This window comes from Plecotus auritus, assembly GCF_963455305.1.
Source record: "Plecotus auritus genome assembly, chromosome: 1".
NCBI classification, from domain to species: Eukaryota; Metazoa; Chordata; class Mammalia; order Chiroptera; family Vespertilionidae; genus Plecotus; species Plecotus auritus.
Window position 1 is genome coordinate 118,456,399 of NC_137770.1, and position 19,059 is coordinate 118,475,457.

General features: G+C 40.1%; 1 protein-coding gene across 14 annotated transcripts in view; it reads right to left on the reverse strand.

The window, feature by feature from the left end:
* NEO1 (neogenin 1) overlaps positions 1–19,059 on the reverse strand; it is a 352,200-nt gene that overhangs the window by 37,296 nt on the left and 295,845 nt on the right. For 7 of the 14 annotated variants that reach the window (XM_080657723.1, XM_080657711.1, XM_080657713.1 and 4 more), the window contains 5 exons: positions 6,480–6,703; positions 6,259–6,397; positions 4,229–4,336; positions 2,577–2,771; positions 1,908–1,940 (listed from right to left, as the gene is read on the reverse strand). In XM_080657723.1, the coding sequence (XP_080513849.1) occupies positions 1,908–1,940; positions 2,577–2,771; positions 4,229–4,336; positions 6,259–6,397; positions 6,480–6,703 (699 nt within the window). The remainder of the gene's footprint in view (positions 1–1,907; positions 1,941–2,576; positions 2,772–4,228; positions 4,337–6,258; positions 6,398–6,479; positions 6,704–19,059) is intronic. The other 7 variants (XM_080657714.1, XM_080657720.1, XM_080657722.1 and 4 more) reach the window with 3 other exon arrangements.

Genomic DNA, 19,059 nt, shown 5'->3' on the forward strand with positions numbered 1-19,059 from the left:
TTGGAGGAAATGAAAGAAATTAAAATGTGAAGGTTTCTGTGCATAGTTCATTTAACAGAGTACATCTAGAGGCAAAAAACAAAAAAACAAAAAACCCCACAAAAAAACAAACAAACAAACAAAAAAACACACAAAAAACCCCACAATGTTTTCTCTGTTTCCTAAAGTTCAAAACCCCAAAAGGTAACAGAAATTCTTGGGTATCCAAAAGGGCATATTCTAGAAGTTAACTCACTGTCTCTTTTCAATTGCTCATACTTGTAATTCTATCCTGTTACTTCTGTGGCCATAATTCCTCTCAAATGGTACATACCACATATCAAGATTTCAGCCATTCCTTTCACTATGATTAAGTCTAATTGGTGGAATGACCTAGCACTTGTAAGGCTCTTCAGGTTTAAGTCTCCTTATTTGTCAGGTAGCCCACATTTAAGCTAAACCAGTGGTCGGCAAACTCAGTCAACAGATCCAAATATGAACAGTACAACAATTGAAATTTCTTTTGAGAGCCAAATTTTTTAAACTTAAACTTTTTCTAATGCCACTTCTTCAAAATAGACTCGTCCAGGCCATGGTATTTTGTGGAAGAGCCACACTCAAGGGGCCAAAGAGCCGCATGTGACTCGAGAGCCGCAGTTTGCCGACCACGGAGCTAAACAATCCAAAGTATCATATTACGTAACAAAATGCTAAAGAACACACTTTGCCAATAAGCTGGTTGGTTTAATTTCTACATATCCCAATATTTTTTCTTTTAAATTTAACCTATGAACAAGAAATTCCAAGGATTAACCAAATACCAAAGTAAACATGGCAAAGAATTTTAAATACCAGAGGTGTGGTGCAGCACTTACGGAGTGAAGCCAGGAAAGAACAACAAGCACATTTATATTTTGTGCATACACAGGATGGTTATTTTTCTTTTCTCACACCTAAGTCAAAGTTTCTACCATGATTAGGGTGCCTCCCCACCCCCACCCCCAGATAAAAGCATGCTTGCAGTTTCTACAAAGTACAACAAAAGACTCATAGAATGCAAACATATTTCCAAAGCCCTGAAACTGGAAACCTCAAGTTCTGACTCTTCTTTGCCATTAACCAAGATCCAAAGACAGTATTTCTAATAACTAATAAGCATTCTTAAACCATGAAAGCAATCATAAAATTTACTTTTATTGTTCTTTCTTAGTATAGAAAACAGACACCAACTTTAGCTGAATTTGCAGAGACGAAAATCACAAAGCACAGTTATCCTCCACCACAGCAACTACGGTGAAAAGACCCTGCTGACATATCATTTCAAGAATGGTGACAATGTGGCTCATGCTTCCTAAGTTTCCACTTAAAATTGTTTATATCCTCTTTTAAAGTAAGCAGATATATTTAAGGGAAGAAATGGAAAAGGAGCTCTTAATCAAGCATATGGTAAGAGAATAAATAGCACGAATTTTGCCACGGATAATCATAGTTTAGTAGGGTAAATTTATAGATAAGTTTGTGGGAGGAGGAAAATAGGGTATTCACTGAATTTGATTAAAACTTTTCATTTAGAGATACAAATAAAATCCTAAATGCTACAAATTGGTATGCTTGCTCTGAACCTGGCTGAATTATTACAGAATTTCAATATCTTTGTGCTAATTGGACCCACACTTAAGGCTAATCTCCTACAGCTGCAGAACTCAGTTTTTTGACTCAGAATTCCCCCGCCCCCTACCAGTCTATTTTAGCTCCCAGCTTTTCAGATACCCCAAGTGCCTCAAACATGGACTCAACTCCACTTTGGCCAATAAATACATAGTTTTTTAACACATGGTACTGATTTTCAAGGAAAAAAAAAAGAAACAAAAAGCTAATAATAGGTCACAAAAGAGAGGAAAGGAAAGAGAGGCCATCTACTCATTTACCTTGATCATTAGGCATTTTATCAGAGGAGTCCGCTAACAGGCCAAGCACAGGGGAAGAAAAAACAAGAGCAAGAATCACAAGGTTTGAAGATGGGACAGGCAAAATTTTTAAAGGAAAAAGAAATCCCACAAACTTCCAAACAAACTGAGTCTTTTTTTTTTTTAAAGTAGAGAAACCATATTCCATATTTCCAGAGACTCAGTTCCTGACTAAAATTTATTCCTAAACTCACTTGGTTCAATACTTCATCTTCACTTTCTTATCTAGAATTTCTTTCAAGGGTCCCCTTTCTCCCTACAAAGGTCTACATTAAGCCTTTCCGATTGCGAGCCTGCATGTGTTGAAAGAGAATCACCCATCACAATAACATAGTATTGCTCTGTACAGGAAAAGAGAATCACACCCGATCTGACTGTAAACAGCTCTACATCACTGCCTCGAATAAACTGGAGTCAGAGTTCCCTTCTGTGTGATCTGGTCAGGCAAGTGACCTAGGGAGCACCCCTCTGGTGGTCAGTGGTGAGTGAGTGATCAGTCTGAGATAAATACACACACTGTGGCTCATCATAAAGACTGCTTATATCATCCATAGTCTGTACATGCTAAAGTGACATGTGCAAGCACAATCCCACGAGACACATTATAAAACATTCTGTGCGGAGCCTTACCTTTAGGCGTTCTGAACTGGACAGCTTCAGACATGGGTCCCATACCCTTTGAGTTCCGAGCCTGGATTTTGAAGTAGTATGGTGTGTCAAGTGTTAGCTCTTGTATTTGGTGAGTCAACCTGTTGCCCACAACAGGCTCAATAACCCAATCGTGTATCTCTGCATTCACATCCGTGCTGTAATATATGATGTAACCTGTCCAAAGTAGTTAATGGGAAATCTTACTTCTGCTTTTTCTTTTGCAATCAGTAAGTCAATAAAGATATATGTTAGAGCACAAACAAGTAGAGAACCAGTTACTGATTAAATAGCAATGGTAAAAAGCATTCAAAATGCTACACTAAACATAATATAGAGACAACCACAATTTACACAGTGCCAAGCTGTGAGTTATTATCTATATCAGCAGTTGAAGTAATAAAATGAATAAGAGAGAGAAAATACACGGTTAAACACCCTCAGAAACTAAGAAATCATATAAGGAAAATAATCTAATCTCTTCAACATGTTAATTTTTAAATAATTTACCTAGGTCTACAATTAAAATAATGTGGTTTTGAAAAGCAATAATGGCCTAACATGCTGTTTTAGCTCTCACCAATGTGACTTCCTAGGATAAAAATTCCTGGGAGATGGGCAGCAACCTTTGTTAATTTCTCCCAGATTTGGGGCAGAAGTCACCCCAATGTCACCTGACAACTTCCACCAGAGGGCACTCAATCTCCATGGTTGAGGCAGAGAGACCCACAAGCACAAGCCTACCTGACCCAATCCAGTGCATTATTACTGGGCTTTAAAGACAAAGTACAATGCAATGCAGGTCAAGTCATGCTTGATTCTTTTATGAAAGAAGCAAATTAAAAAACCTAAAAAAGTGACCAAAAAAAAGCCCAGGAATTTATGGAAAGGAGTTTCTATTGAAAGCTGAAGCAGAACAATGCTTTCAGTTTTCTTAGGCCGCCCTATTCATACCAAAGAACTTCAGAAGGCAAACTTTTGTTCCTCACACCATATACCCTTGGGCAGAAGTTCCAAGGGAAATATTTAACAGCTAAATCCCTTTCCTCCTTGACATGGCTGAAAAGGGCACAATGTTTATTATGGAAGGGTCTCCTCCTCTAGAAGCCCAAGGAAATATTCCATATCCCTCCAAAGGCCTAAGCCAATTCAAACTGCTAACACTAGTTGTAAAAGCACAGGAACTAAAGTAAAGTAGCAGGCCTGGAGGGGGAAAAGGAATTAAAAGTCTAATGGGCTTTAGGGTAAAAGAGATCAATCTCCGTTTATTGGGAATAACCCTATAGAATTAGGCAGGGTCTTTAAAGCAGGTCATGTAGTCAGAGGCAGAGAAGAACAGCTTTCCTGAAGAAAATAAATGTCATAAGGTATCACTACATCCAAAGGCTGTCTAGTGTAACCAGTGCCCATCAGACTCTCAAAGTAAGTTAGAACAATTAGCTGGTGACTCATTTTTATGTTCCTGTGGGAAAATAGCAGCATCCCCTTGCTCTACTTTTTGTGACCATTATGACTCATAGCACCTTGTAAATGACCAAGCCAGCCTTCAGATTCCCACTTCTCCCAACACAGAACTCTCCTGGAGTGTTCTGCCCGGCAGTAAAAAGGACAGACACACATTCAAAGCATCTTACCTGTAATTTTGCCATTGGCTTCAGAGGGAGGTTGCCAATTTACAATTATGGTCCTAGGTTTTCCCTCTTTACTTACAACTGTCACATCCTTGGGTGGAGAAGTAGGAACTACAAAATAACAATACTTTTAATAATTCCTGTCCATTTCAATTTTATTTACCATTTCCTCAACACTTTCCATTTCTAAGTCATAATCAAGGGTTTAAGGCAAAAAAGATAAAGCCTCCTGACTTCAAAGAACTTACAGTTTACCTATAAATAGCTCCAAGAAAAAGAAGAATATGCAAAATATCAGAGAGAATACCACACTATAAAGATACAGAATTGGCATTTTGGCTGGGGCCAGGGATATGTATGGTAAGTAGGTAGGGAAATAAAAAAGGCAATATATGCCAGGCATTTTAAAAGTAATTTTTCATTTCATGTTTACAGCAACTTGAAAGGTAGTTACCACTGTCCCTACTTAGCACATCAAGACACTGAAAATGAGAAAAGTTATGTAATTTTCCCAAGACGATGTTCTCCTCTAATTTGGATTATTTTGTTAGGATATTTTTAAATGTAAAATAATTTTCTCTCTCACCTTATAGTTGCCTCTTCTAACCAAATTATTTGAAAACCCCAAATTCCTTCAAAGAACACATTATTTATAAACTGATGTTTATTATTTAAAGTTTGCAATAAATACATACAGTCAAATATTTGAGCTTATTGCTCTGAAATATAAAGCTCTTTATGTAATAGAAAAAAACAACAATAAAATAAAAATGACTGCATTTCTTGTTTCCATGTTATGGCTGAAAACTTTTAATGTACTAGTAGGGAAATGAGCAAATTAAGAACATCCTTAAATTTTCTCTTCCTACAGTGCTAGCCTCCTCCTGGTATAAAAATGGAAGAAAGACTGGTGAAATGCAAACATCCTAAGGAAATACATAATGTCATTTATTAGCTAATGGATTGGAATTAAAGCAAAAAGATATTCTTAAAACTGTCCAAGAAAGCAAACTCAAGGTCCAGGTAAGCTTTTGTGCACTGTATTTCTAGCTCTCCAAATCCAAACCCTTTTCTCTGTAGGATGTATAACCCACTGTTCAGAAAACAAAAACAGTAGGGACAGCCTACTGGGGAGATACTACACCTCCATTTTTTCATTATTTGTATACAGGAGAGAAAAAAAAATAGGGGCTGGAATAGATAGAGACTACCAATAGTTACACATGACTTCATGCTGGGAAAGTATAAGAAGCAGAAGCGTAGGCCTACAGGTAAGCAAAAAGCAAACAGAATCTCAAACCTGGAGGGCTTGCTTTCCCCTTAATTTGCTTACTTGTCTTTTCTCTTTCATGTTTACTTACAGACAAAAACCCTAAGGATACTCCAGTGAGAGATTTTACAAGACACTAATTGGTTTGCAAGAGAGCTACTGGTAAATGTTAGACTCCACAAGCAGAACTGTAGCTGCTTGGTGAAGGGCAGGCCGCTTCATTTTTTTTTTTCTCAAGTTTACCCAGAAAGCAGGACTAATGACAAGAACCCCTCCCATCTGCACAGTGCTTTATAACAGCCTGTACTTTCCCATCTGCTCCTTGTTTCACCCTAACAATAACCCTGTAAAGTAGGAAAGGCAGAGGTTATCACCCCTCTTTTATAGGTAAAAGAAACAGAGATTTAGAGAGGCTGAATGACTTGCTTATGATCACACTCAGTAGATGGCTGACCTGGGACTGAACTCAAGTCTCGATTCCTAAAATTTAGTATACTTTGTATTATATTATCCTGTTATTGTTCTTGTACAATGATTAAAAAACCATAATTCAGCAGCTGAAAAATCAAACATTGAACCCCAGCTATAGTTGCTCACTGCGTTCGGTAAATACATTCATATACTCAATTCTTCCTTGGTTAGTAAAAGGAGGTGATAAGTCTCATGATTTGAAATGTGGCACAACATTAGCAGGAACTTCCACTGACTTTTGTATCTTGCAGAGAAGAAATGCTTTATGACCTAAGGTTCTGACAACACATACCTAATTCAAAGGTGGTCCCATGGGCTGTCATACTCCATGTGCTTGATCTTCGACCTTTGGTCACCATCACAGAGAATTCATAGAGTGTATTTGCTTTTAAACCAGTCACCAAGTAACTCAAAGTCGTTGCATTTGCATTCTGGAAATACATGATTCAAGAGCTTTAGATTGAGGAAATATCCATATTTAGCTTTTCTTACCCAGAGCACATGTGCCAGTACCTTATACTTGGTGTTTGCTGGGATGTTGGTTTTCCATCGGACTGTGTAGTACCGAGAGTCTGTAATCTTCTGGTGTTTGGGCAGTGAATTGTCCGCCCACGTAATCCTTATGGTATCATGACTCAGAATGGAAGCCTGGACTCCCACTGGTGGCATCATGGGAGTGGGATCTGGCACTGGAGTGTATGGAGCATTAATAACAAATAAATCAACCTCAGAAGTGTCTGGGTAAAAAGTAATTAAAAAGGGAAGTGGCATTTAACAGAAACAAAAATAAAAGGGAAATGCAGGATAATATAATGGAATGAAAGGTGAGAAATGAAGAAAGAGAAAGAGAATCCAGAGTTAATAGATAACCATCATTCATTTAAAAGAATATTTCCACTTGTGTTCTTTCAGGAAAATGTCTAGATAAATACTAATTAATCATATATTCTCTACTGTATTCTGTAGGTGTATTAAAATTAGAAAATCCAGTGATTATATTAACATATTCATACTTGGATTTTCTTTATATTACTTGAAAATTCTACTTTTTGTCCAAACAAAATCATAAAAAGATTAAAATTGCTTTTAAAATTAAGGGTATAATTTCTAAGCAAGTAACACAAAGTTCACGATCTGATTTGATATTCTAGTGACTAGCTGAGTTTTTGGATATGGCTTATCAATGCCTATCACCAGACATGTAAAGATGCTACTCTCAAAACCCAAGTCCTGAATGTCAGCCAGGCCTTGGTAATCAGGGTATCTGATAACCACACAAGATTCAGTTTAGATCTGCTGATGTCCTGCTACACTTTTTCCAGTACAGTCAGAGAACAATCCATTGATGAATCCCAATAAGTTATGGAAAATGCCATGGTTATGGATCCAACTGACACGGTCTTTATAACTTTAGAAACCAGAGTACTTATCTGACAGAAAGAGAAGTCTATTCTCATATGCTGTCCTGTGCCATAGGCAACAGACACATTCTCATCAACACAGAGGCCAGAAAGTGATGTCAGAGGAATGGCAGCATAAGAGCACATCTTTTCTTCTCCCCCTGACATTTCAACAAGTTAACCATCTATAATTCAACAAAAAAGTCCCTGATCAACACAGATGCACGCCTGGGAGATCCGCACACTGAAACACCTAAATAAAGGTGGGCATTCGGGGATAAATGGAGAGATGAGAAGGGAGGAAAGTGCAGACATAGACTACAGACACAGCCCTTCAGCTCAGGGGGGAACTCAGAGCCTGGCCAGGGTGGCTGTAGCAGGCATTTCCTTCAGCCCTGCGGGCGGGGAGGGAGGGCAGGAGGAAGATAGCAGGGCAATCTGCAAGCTGCAACTGGTAAGCAGAGAGCTACCAACAACCAGAACTAATAGGGTCTGGGTTGTGCATGCATATCTGCAAGCCACCAGGAGACAGAACAGTGACTGAGTTAGCAGACACTGGCCCAACAGAGCACGGAGTGCTGCCATGCAGCTCCCCACTGCTGGGCCTGCTGGTGGTGTTTCAGATAAAGAAAGGAAATCACAGGGCCCTGATGCTGACTAGACGGCCAAAACTTGCCTTCCATTGCCATTGGCGTTGGCTTCAGGAGCACATGATCTATAAACCAAGAGCTGCTGCAATAGAATTGCTGTTTCCTTTTGTTAATGAACCCCAGGATGGGTGCATGGGCCAGACAAACAGAGGTAAGGGGTCATCATTACAGTGAGGGCAAAACAAACCTCATCCCCAAGCAGCACAGCCGAACTGTCCCAAGCTGCAGGCTCAAATCTGGGAGATCACAGAGGTAAAAATCTTTTGATTCAGTGCCATCTACTGGAATATAGTAGAAAGACCTTCTAGGAGACAAATGTGAAAACAAAGGAGGGCAGCAAATACCATGAAAAATCACTGAATGATGACCAGAAAGAAAATGAAAAATCCCCAGAAAGTAGACTGGAACACATGGAATTATGTGATATAACTCAGCAGTTGCCAACCTTTCAGACCTCATGGGCCACCAGTGGTCTGCGGACCACTGATTGGTGACTGCTGGTATAAATGACAGAGATTTCAAGATTGCAGTTCTAAAAATACTCAATGAGATGCCAGAAAATACTGACAGGCAATTCAGTACACTCAGAAAACAAATCAGTGAACAAAATAAGTATTTTTCCAAGGAAATTGAAACTTTAAAAACGAATCTATCAGAATAAATGGAAATGAAGCAGGCAATTAAGATTAGAGTAAACTGTTGAGCATAGAAAACAGAACCAACCAATTAGAGGAAAGAACTAGTGATATTGAAGACAGGAATCAAGAAATTATGTAGAGGGAAGAAGAGAGAGATCTGAGATTAAAGAAAAATAAAAGAGCTCTGTTAGACCTCTCGGATTCCATTGGAAAAAGTAACATCAGAATCACAGGCATTGTGGAGGAGGAAGAAAGAGAGCAGGGAATGGAGAATCTGTTAAAACAAATAGTGGACAAGAACTTCCCAAATCTATGGAAAGAACTAGATCCTTAAATTCAAGAAGCAAACAGAATACCTAGTTATCTCAATCCAAAGAGGCCCAATTCAAGGAACTTGGTAGTGAAGCTGTCAAAAATTAGTGACAGAAGATGGCTGCTGATGGGACGGCGAGCTGCAAGATAGTGTGTAAGTGAAAGAAAAAATGGAGAGTGCATGGAAGTGCGGGGAGTGTCTGTATTTGTGAGTGAGGGACAGTTATATTCCAAGGAATTGTTGGGGACTGCCGGACCAGGTTCCCCTGGCTGGGCAGCCTCTACTGCTGCTGAAATCTCTCCTGGAGCAGTCGGCTCTGCCACGGAGACCCTGCCATCTTGAAGGGGAGAGTGGCAGTGATCTGAAGCCCAGCCTTACCTTCAACCGGGGAGACCTCGGATACTCCCGGGACCCTACAACCACAACGCCCAGGGACGAGCTGCCTCAGCTGCAAACCCAGAAACACCAAGACTTCAGCCTCTCTGATTGTGGGTGCCTAGAAAGTCTGTCCAGAAGGAGACAAAGCGGCGTGAATATGCGGGTGAGCCCTATGCCTTCTCACAAAGCAGAGAGAAGAAATAACTGAATCAATTAATATCCACCCAGAACTGGTGAATTAAACATAGTCAATGCAGGAGGTGCTTGCAGGAGAGAGAGAGATACATAACCAGACATCCAGAGAGGAGCGATCATGGGGTGACAAAGAAACAGCCCACAAACGAAAGAAAAGGAGGAATCACCAGAAAAGGAAGTAAATGAAAAGGAGGCAAGCAACATGTCAGAGAAAGAATTCAGCACAATGGTCATAAGATTGCTGAAAGAATGGAAGACAAATTCAACAACCTGTGTAAGAACCAAGAGAAGATGAAGAATAACCAAGAAGAAATGAAAAATGACATCACTGCAATAAAGAACTCAATAGAAAGCATCAACAGTAGACTAGAAGAAGCAGAGGACCACATCAGTGAGCTAGAAGACAAGGTGGGAAAAAATTCCCAAGCAGAGCAGCACCTAGAAAAAAAACTTAAAAAACAGGAGTGAGCATAAGAGAACTTTGGGACAACATGAAACGAAACAACATCCGCATAATAAGGGTGACATAAGGAGAGGAAACTGAGCAAGGAATAGAAAAGCTGTTTGAAGAAATAATGACAGAAAACTTCCCTGATATAGGGAAGAAAAAACCCACAGAAATCCAAGAAGCTCACAGTCCCAAACAAGATGAATCCAAAAAGACCTACATCAAGACACATTATAATAAAATTGGCAAACACCAATGACAAAGTAAGAATCTTAAAGGCTGCCAGAGAGAGACAGAAAGTTACCTACAAAGGATCCCCCATCAGACTAGCGACTGATTTCTCAACAGAAACACTTGAGGCCAGAAGGGAATGGAATGAAATATACAAAGTCATGCAAAGCAAGGGTCTGAATCCAAGAATACTGTACCCAGTTGGCTATCAATCAAAATTGAGGGTGAAATCAGGAGCTTCACAGACAAAAAAGGACTGAGGGAGTTTATTACCATCAAACAAGCAATGCAAGAAATGCTAAAGGGTCTGCTGTAAAAAGAAGAAATAGGAAGGGAATAAGGAACACAAGCATAAGGAATAAAAATGGGAGAAACCAACATGGTGGCATAGGTAAACACCTAAACTGCTGCGTCGCACAATTTCAAAACTACAACTAAAAGATAAAACGGACATCATCCGGAACCACAGGAAGGCTGGTTGAGTGGAAATTCTACAACTAGAAGGAAAGAGAAAAGCACACTGAGACTCAAGGGGCTGCAGGAGGCATAGGTACACAGAAGTGCACGTGGAGAGGACTGGCGGCTGAGTGCTTGGCTGGCTTTCTCAAGTGGGAGGGAGACAAAAGCTCCCGACTGCGCTGAACTCCAGTTCCAGGAGAGACTCTGGGGACCCAGACTCATGCGGGGAGAGGTAGGACTGTCAGGAGGGAGAAAAGCACGCTGAGACTCAGAGGAACTGCGAAGGGCAGAGGTACCGAAGCGCGCGCGCGGAAAGGGTGGGTGGCTGAGTGTGTGGCTGGTTTTCTCAAGTGGGAGGGAGACAAAAGCTCCCGACTGCACTGAACTCCAGTTCCAGGAGAGACTCTGGGGACCCAAACTCATTCGGGGTGAAACTGGACTGTCTGGCAGCAGGCGAAACGAGGGCGGCCTTCTCTCAGAGGTGCTTGCAGTGATTACCATGGGACACTGAGACACAGGAGCCTATTAGGGCAGGGCTGACGGGGAAACAATGCTGTCTGCTCCGCCCTGAGACTCTGCCCCATCCAAGTTGAGCACAGAGGCTTTTGCAAGTCTTGTCTCATAAGGCTGTCTCCAGCACAGAAGTTCTCCCAGCTAGACACAGCTGATCCTCACAGCCAATTGGCCTGGAGGTCAATTCCTCCCAGTGATACCAACTGTAATCAAGGCTTAACTAAAATAAGACTGTGCACACAGCCCACAAAGGGGTGCACCAAGAGTGTCCACCTCAGGTAATTAGGGAGGCTGAGCCACTGGGCCCTATAGGATACCTAGCACACAAAGCCACTCTATCAACTCAGGGAATCAGCCAAAATGCGGAGACAAAGAAACAGATCACAAATGAAAGAAATGGAGAAAAGCAAACTACTGGATATAGAGTTCAAAACCATGGTTATAAGGTTTTTCAAGAATTTTCTAGAAAAGGCCTATAAATTTAGTGAGACCCTTGAGGATATGAAAAAGGACCAACAAGAAATTAAGGATACACTGACTGAAATAAAAAATATTATACAGAGATCTAACAACAGACTAGAGGATCGCAAGAATCAAGTCAAAGATTTGAAATACAAAGAAGCAAAAAACACTCAACCGGAAAAGCAAAAAGAAAAAAAAATCCAAAAAGTTGAAGATAGTGTAAGGAGCCTCTGGGACAACTTCAAGCATATCAACATCCGAATTATGGGGGTGCCAGAAGAAGAGAGAGAGCAAGATACTGAAAACCTATTTGAAGAAATAATGACAGAAAACTTCCCCCACCTGGTGAAAGAAATAGAAGTCCAGGAAGTGCAGAGAACCCCAAAGAAAAGGAATCCAAAGAGGACCACACCAAGACACATCATAATTAAAATGCCAAGGGCAAAAGACAAAGAGAGAATATTAAAAGCAGCAAGAGAAAAACAGTTACCTACAAGGGAGCACCCATACGACTGTCAGCTGATTTCTCAACAGAAACTATGCAGGCCAGACGGGAGTGGCAAGAAATATTCAAAGTGATGAATAGCAAGAACCTACAAACAAGATTACTCTACCCAGCAAACCTATCATTCAGCATTGAAGGGCAGATAAAGAGCTTCACAGATAAGAAAAAGCTAAAGGAGTTCACCACCAACAAAACAGTATTATATGAAATGCTGAAAGGTATTCTTTAAGAAGAGGAAGAAGAAGAAAAAGGTAAAGATAAAAATTATGAACAACAAATACATATCTATCAACAAGTGAATCTAAAAATCAAGTGAATAAAAAAATCTGACGAACAGAATAAACTGGTGAATATAATAGAATCAGGGGCATAGAAAGGGAGTGGACTGACAATACTGGGGAGGAAAGGGGTGTGGGGGGTGCGGGAAGAGACTGGACAAATATCGCACACCTATGGATGAGGACAGTGGGGGGTGGGTAAGGGCAGAGGGTGGGGTGGGAACTGGGTGGAGGGGAGCTATGGGGGGAAAAAGAGGAACAACTGTAATAATCTGGACAATAAAGATTTATTTAAAAAATTAATTAATTAAAAAAGAAGGAAAAAAAAGAATAACAATGGCAATGGCGACAAGTACCTATCAATAATAACTTTGAATATAAATAGATTAAATGCCCCAATCAAAAGACATAGGGTAGCTGAGTAGATAAAAAAACATGACCCATATATCTGCTGTCTACAGGAAACCCACCTCAGAACAAAGGACTCACACAGACTGATGGTGAAGGGATGGAAAAAGATTTTTCAGGTGAATAGAAATGAAAATCAAAAACAAACCCCCCCCCCCAAAAAAAAAAAAAACCTGGGGTAGCAATACTTATATCTGACAAATTAGACCTCAAAGTGAAGGACATAACAACAGATAAGGAGGGCCACTTCATAATACTAAAGGGAGCAATTCAACAAGAAGATATAACTCTGGTAAACATATGCACCCAATACAGGAGCACCCAAATACATAAAAAAATTTCTGGAGGATATCAAGGGAGAGATCGACAGCAATACAATCATAGTAGGGGACTTTAATACCCCACTGACACCACTGGACAAATCCTCTAAACAAAAAATCAGCAAAGAAACATCAATCCTAAATGACTCACTAGATCACATGGAATTAATTGACATCTATAGAACATTTCACCCCAAAGCCACAGAATATACATTCTTCTCAAGTGCACATGGGTCATTTTCAAAGATAGACCATATGTTGGGACACAGGCAAAGTCTCTTCAAATTCAAGAAGATAGAAATCATATCAAGCATCTTCTCAGATCACCATGGCAGAAAACTAGAAATCAACTATAGTAAAAACAATCAAATAAATCAAACACCTGGAGGCTAAATAGCATGCTACTAAACAATGATCAGATTACCAAAGATATCAAAGAAGAAATAAAAAACATCATGAAAACAAATGACAATGAAAACACAACAATCCAAAATCTATGGGACACAATGAAAGCATTTTTGAGAGGGAAGTTCATAGCTATACAGGCCTATCCCAAAAAACAAGAAACAATGACAATAAATTATCTAACCCTACAACTCAAAGAATTAGAAAGAGAGCAACAAGAAAAGCCCAGAGTGAGCAGAAGGAAGGAGATAATAAAGATAAGAGCAGAAATAAATGACATAGAGACAAAAAACAACAACAAACAACAATACAAAAGATCAACAGGCGTCTTGATGCTTACCACAGGCTGTGTGCTTACACTGACTGTACAGAAACAGGAGGCAGAGTAAACCTACCCCATATACACCTCAGCTCAGGCTCTTTGTCTGGTCTGTATTGTGAATTGGGAGACATTGAAAAAAAAAAAAAAGATCAACAAAACCAAGAGCTAGTTCTTTGAAAGGATAAACAAGATCGATGAACCTCTAGCCAGGCTCACCAAGAAGCAAAGAGAAAGGACCCAAATAAACAAAATCAGAAATGAAAGAGGTGAAGTAACAACCGATCCCACAGAAATACAAATGATTATTAAAAAAATACTATGAACAACTATATTCCAACAAAATGGACAACCTAGATGAAATGGACATATTCTTAGAAAAATACAAGCTGCCAAAACTCAATCAGGAATAATAAAAAAAAACTGAATAGACCAATAACTACCAAAGAAATTGAAGCAGTGATCAAAAATCTTCCAGCTAACAAAAGCCCTGGTCCGGATGGCTTTACAAGGGAGTTCTACCAAGCATTCAAAGAAAAACTAAAATCTATCCTCCTCAGACTATGACAAAAAATTCAAGAGGAAGGCATGCTTCCAAGCTCTTTCTATGAAACCAGCATTACCCTAATCCCAAAACCAGATAAAGACACCACAAAAAAAGAGAACTACAGGCTAATATCCTCGATGAACATAGATGCTAAAATCCTCAACAAAATTCAAGCAAATCGGATTCAGCAATACCTTAGAAAGATCATACACCATGACCAAGTTGGATTTATTCTGGGGATGCAAGGATGGTACAATATCCAAAAATCAATAAATGTGATACATCACATAAACTGAGTGACAAAAATCATATGATCATATCAATCGATGCATAAAAAGCATTTGACAAAATCTAACACCCTTTCTTGATAAAAACTCTCAGCAAAGTGGGACTAGAGGGATCATACATCAACATAATAAAAGCCTTATATGACAAACCTACAGTCAACATCATACTCAATGGGCAAAAACTAAACTCATTTCCCCTAAGAATGGGAACAAAGACAGGAATGCCCACTATCACCACTCCTGTTCGATATAGTACTGGAAATGCTAGCCATAGCGATCAGACAAGAAGAAATAAATGGCATCCAAATTGGAAAAGAAGAAATAAAACTCTCCTTTTTCACAGATAACATGATACTAGACATAAAAAACCCCAAACTCCATCAAAAACTACTAGACACAATAAATGAATTTGGCCATGTAGCACCCAGAAATCTATGGCCTTCTTATACACCAATAGTGAACTCACAGAAAGAGAAACAAACAAACAAACAAACAAAAAACCCAATTCCATATACCATTGCACCAAAAAAATTAAAATACCTAGTAATAAACTTAACAAAGGACGTAAAAGACCTGTACTCAGAAAACTACACGACACTGAAAAAAGAGATAGAGGAAGACATAAACAAATGGAAGAACATACCATGTTCAAGGATTGGTAGAATCAACATCATTAAAATGTCCATACTACCCAAAGCAATCTACAGATTCAATGCAATCTCCATTAAAATACCAACAGCATATTTCACAGACCTAGAAAGAACTCTCCAAAAATTCATCTGGAATAAAAAAAGACCCTGAATAGCCACAACAATCCTGAGAAGAAGAACAAAGTTGGAGGGATCTCAATACCAGATTTCAAGCTATATTACCAAGCCACATTTCTAAAAACTGCCTGGTACTGGCACAAGAACAGACATACAGACCAATGGAACAGAACAGAGAACCCAGAAATCGACCCAAGCCATTATGCTCAATTAATATTTGACAAAGGAAGCAAGAGCATACAATGGAGTCAAAAGAGTCTCTTTAATAAATGGTGCTGGGAAATTTGGACAGATATATGAAAAAAAAAAAATGAAACCAGATCACCAACTTATACCATACACAAAAACAAACTAAAAATGGATAAAGAACTTGAATGTAAGATAGAAAACCATAAAAATCCTACAAGACTCCATAGGCAGCAAAATAGCCGACATATGTTGTAGCAATATCTTTACAGACACAGCTCCTACGGCAATGGAGACTAAGGAGAAAATATACAAATGGGACTACATCAAAATAAAAAGCTTCTGCACAGCAAAAGAAACCATCAACAAAACAACAAGAAAGTCCACTGCATGGGAGAACACATTTACCAATGATATTTCCGATAAGTGCTCAATCTCCAAAATTTACAGATAACTCATGCAACTTAACATTAAGGAAGATAAATGATCCAATCAAAACATGGTCAAAGGATGTAAATAGACACTTTTCGAAAGAGGACATACAGAAGGCCGAGAGACATACTCAAAGTCACTAATCATCTAAAAGATGCAAATCAAAACAACGAGATACCATCTCACACCTGTCAGAATGGCTATCATCAAATCAACAAACTACAAGTGCTGTCGAGGATTCGGAGAAAAATGAACCCTCGTGCACTGCTGGTGGGAATGCAGACTGGTTCAGCCACTGTGGAAGACAGCATGGAGTTTCCTCAAAAAACTAAAAATGGAACTCCCATTTGACCCAGTAATCCCACTCCTAGGACTATATCCCAAGAAACCAGAAACACCAATCAGAAAGGATATATGCACCCGTTTGTTCATATCAGCACAATTCACCATAGCTAAGATTTGGAAACAGCCTAAGTGCCCATTAGCAGATGAGTGGATTAAAAAACTTTGGTACATCTACACAATGGAATACTATGCTGCAGTAAAAAGGAAGGAACTTTTAACATTTGCAACTACATGGTTGGAATTGGAGAACATTATGCTAAGCGAAATAAGCCAGTCGGAGTAATATAAATATTACATGATCTCACTCATATGTGGTATGATCAACATAATTTGATAAACAAGAATAGATCGATCTAGAGACAAATGGTAGGGGAGAAGGGGAATTAGAGAGCAACCAAAGAATGTGTATGCATGCATATTAGCATAACCAATGGACACAGACACTGGGGTGGTGGGGACTTGGGATGGGAGGTCAATTGGGGAAAAAGGAGACATATGTAAAACTTTAGATAATAATAATAAAAGAAACCCCACACAAATTAGTGACAAAAAAAAATCCTCAAAGCAGCTAAAGAAAAGAAGGAAGTGACCTATACAGGAAAACCCATCAGAATCTCATCTGACTTCTCATCAGGAACTCTGCAAGACAGAATAGAGTGGAACCAAATATTCAAGCATCTGAAAGAGAGAAATTACCTGCCACAAATAATATACCAGCAAAATTATCCTTTAAATATGAAAGAGAAATAAGGATGTTCCAAGATATATAGAAGCTGAGGGATTTTATCACCAGAAAACCTCCATTCCAGGAAATACTCAAGGAACTTATTCTACCTGAAACAAAGAACATAAAGTCACAACACTACAAGTAAGATAATAAAAAAACTTACAGCATAAATAGGGATAATTTGTGACAACAAAAACATACAAGGGGAAGGTAGGAAGGTCTGAACTGGCAAAGGAAGATGAAGATCAGATGCACTCAAATGGGAAAAAAAACTACAGTATATAAGCAACTTCATTTTTTATAAACCTAATGTCAACCACACAACAAAAATCCCCCAAACAGGACATATAGCTTAAAAAAGAGAAAAGATGAGTGAAATACTACCAAACAAAAACAAAAGATAGAAGCATAAAGAAAAAGAACCAATGGAGGTACAGAGCTACCAGAAAACAAAAGATAAAATAGCTATAGGAAATCCTCATACAACAATACTTGCCCTAAATGTTAATGGTCTGAATTTACCAGTAAAGTGGCACAGAGTAACAGAGTGGATCAAAACCCAAACCCAACCATATGCCGCCCTCAAGAAACATATCTAAGCAGCAAAGCAAAGGTAGATTCAAAGTAAAGGGTGGAAAATAATTCTCCAAGCAAATAATATCCACAAAAAAAGTAGGTGTACCCACACTTATATCTGACAAAACAGATTTCAAGATAACAAGAGAAAAAGATGGACACTTTATAATAAAGGGAACACTACATCAAGAAAACATAACACTGAGGGGGCGGAAGATGGCAGTGGGCAGGACGGAGGTGAAGGAGAGGGTGCGAGTGAGTGAGGGGGTGAAAGGAAAGTGTGTGGATGTGCGTGGTTTGTGTGTGAGTGAGTGAGGGACAGTTAAATCCGGCAGGAGCAGCAGGGGCTGGCAGACCAGGCTCTCCTGGACAGAGAGCACCTACCACTGCTGCGGGCAGGCCCTGGGCTGTGGGGCTAGGGCACAGAGCGCACACCATCTTGAAGGGGAGAACAGCTGCTTCTAGGAACTCATCAACACCACCACCCAGACAGACCTTGGACACTGCCTGTGACCCTGCAGCCACTCCAGCCAAAATCCTGCTGCCACTCCAGCCAAAATCCTGCTGCACCACAGACCTTTAGACCCCTAGGACCTCCACCTCCAAAGGTGCACACTCCCGCAGCAGAAAGTGCGACTTCCCTCCTCCCCAGTGGCTGACCTCCTGATGCCACAGTCACACTTTTCAAGGATACAGGCCTCCCGAGCCCAACACCCCACAGGCTGCTTTTGGGTGCTGCTGCTGGGCATGCTCCTATCCAAACAAGGGCTCATTGCCCCTGCAGTAGAAATTCTGAATTCCCCCTTCCTGAATACCTGCCCACAGACACCTGGGTGGTGCAGTTTCAGTGCCAGGGCCACTCTGAGTGCACGAATGCACTGCCACTGGGCGCGTGTGAACCCAACCAAAGGCACAAAGCCCCTGACAGTAAAAATTCAGACTTCCCCCATTCCCGGCTGCCTGCCCACAGACACCTCAAGTCATGTGGCTTCAGTGCAAGGGCCTATCTGAGTGCAGTTCCCTGGCAATCAGTCCCGGGGTACCTATGTGAGCCACCACTGAGCATGTGCGAATTCAACCAAGGGCTCAGCAGCAAAAACTGAGTTTTCCCACTTCATAGCTGCCTACCTCTGGACACCACAGTCGCGCGCTTTTCTAGCGTGCAGGCCTCGAGAGCCCAAGGACGCAAAGGCGGCTCTTGGGTGCCTCTGTGCGACCCCGCTGGGCACCCTCTTATCCAAACAAGGGCATACTGCCCTGCAGTAGAAATTCTGAATTAGCCCTTCCTGGATACCTGCCCACAG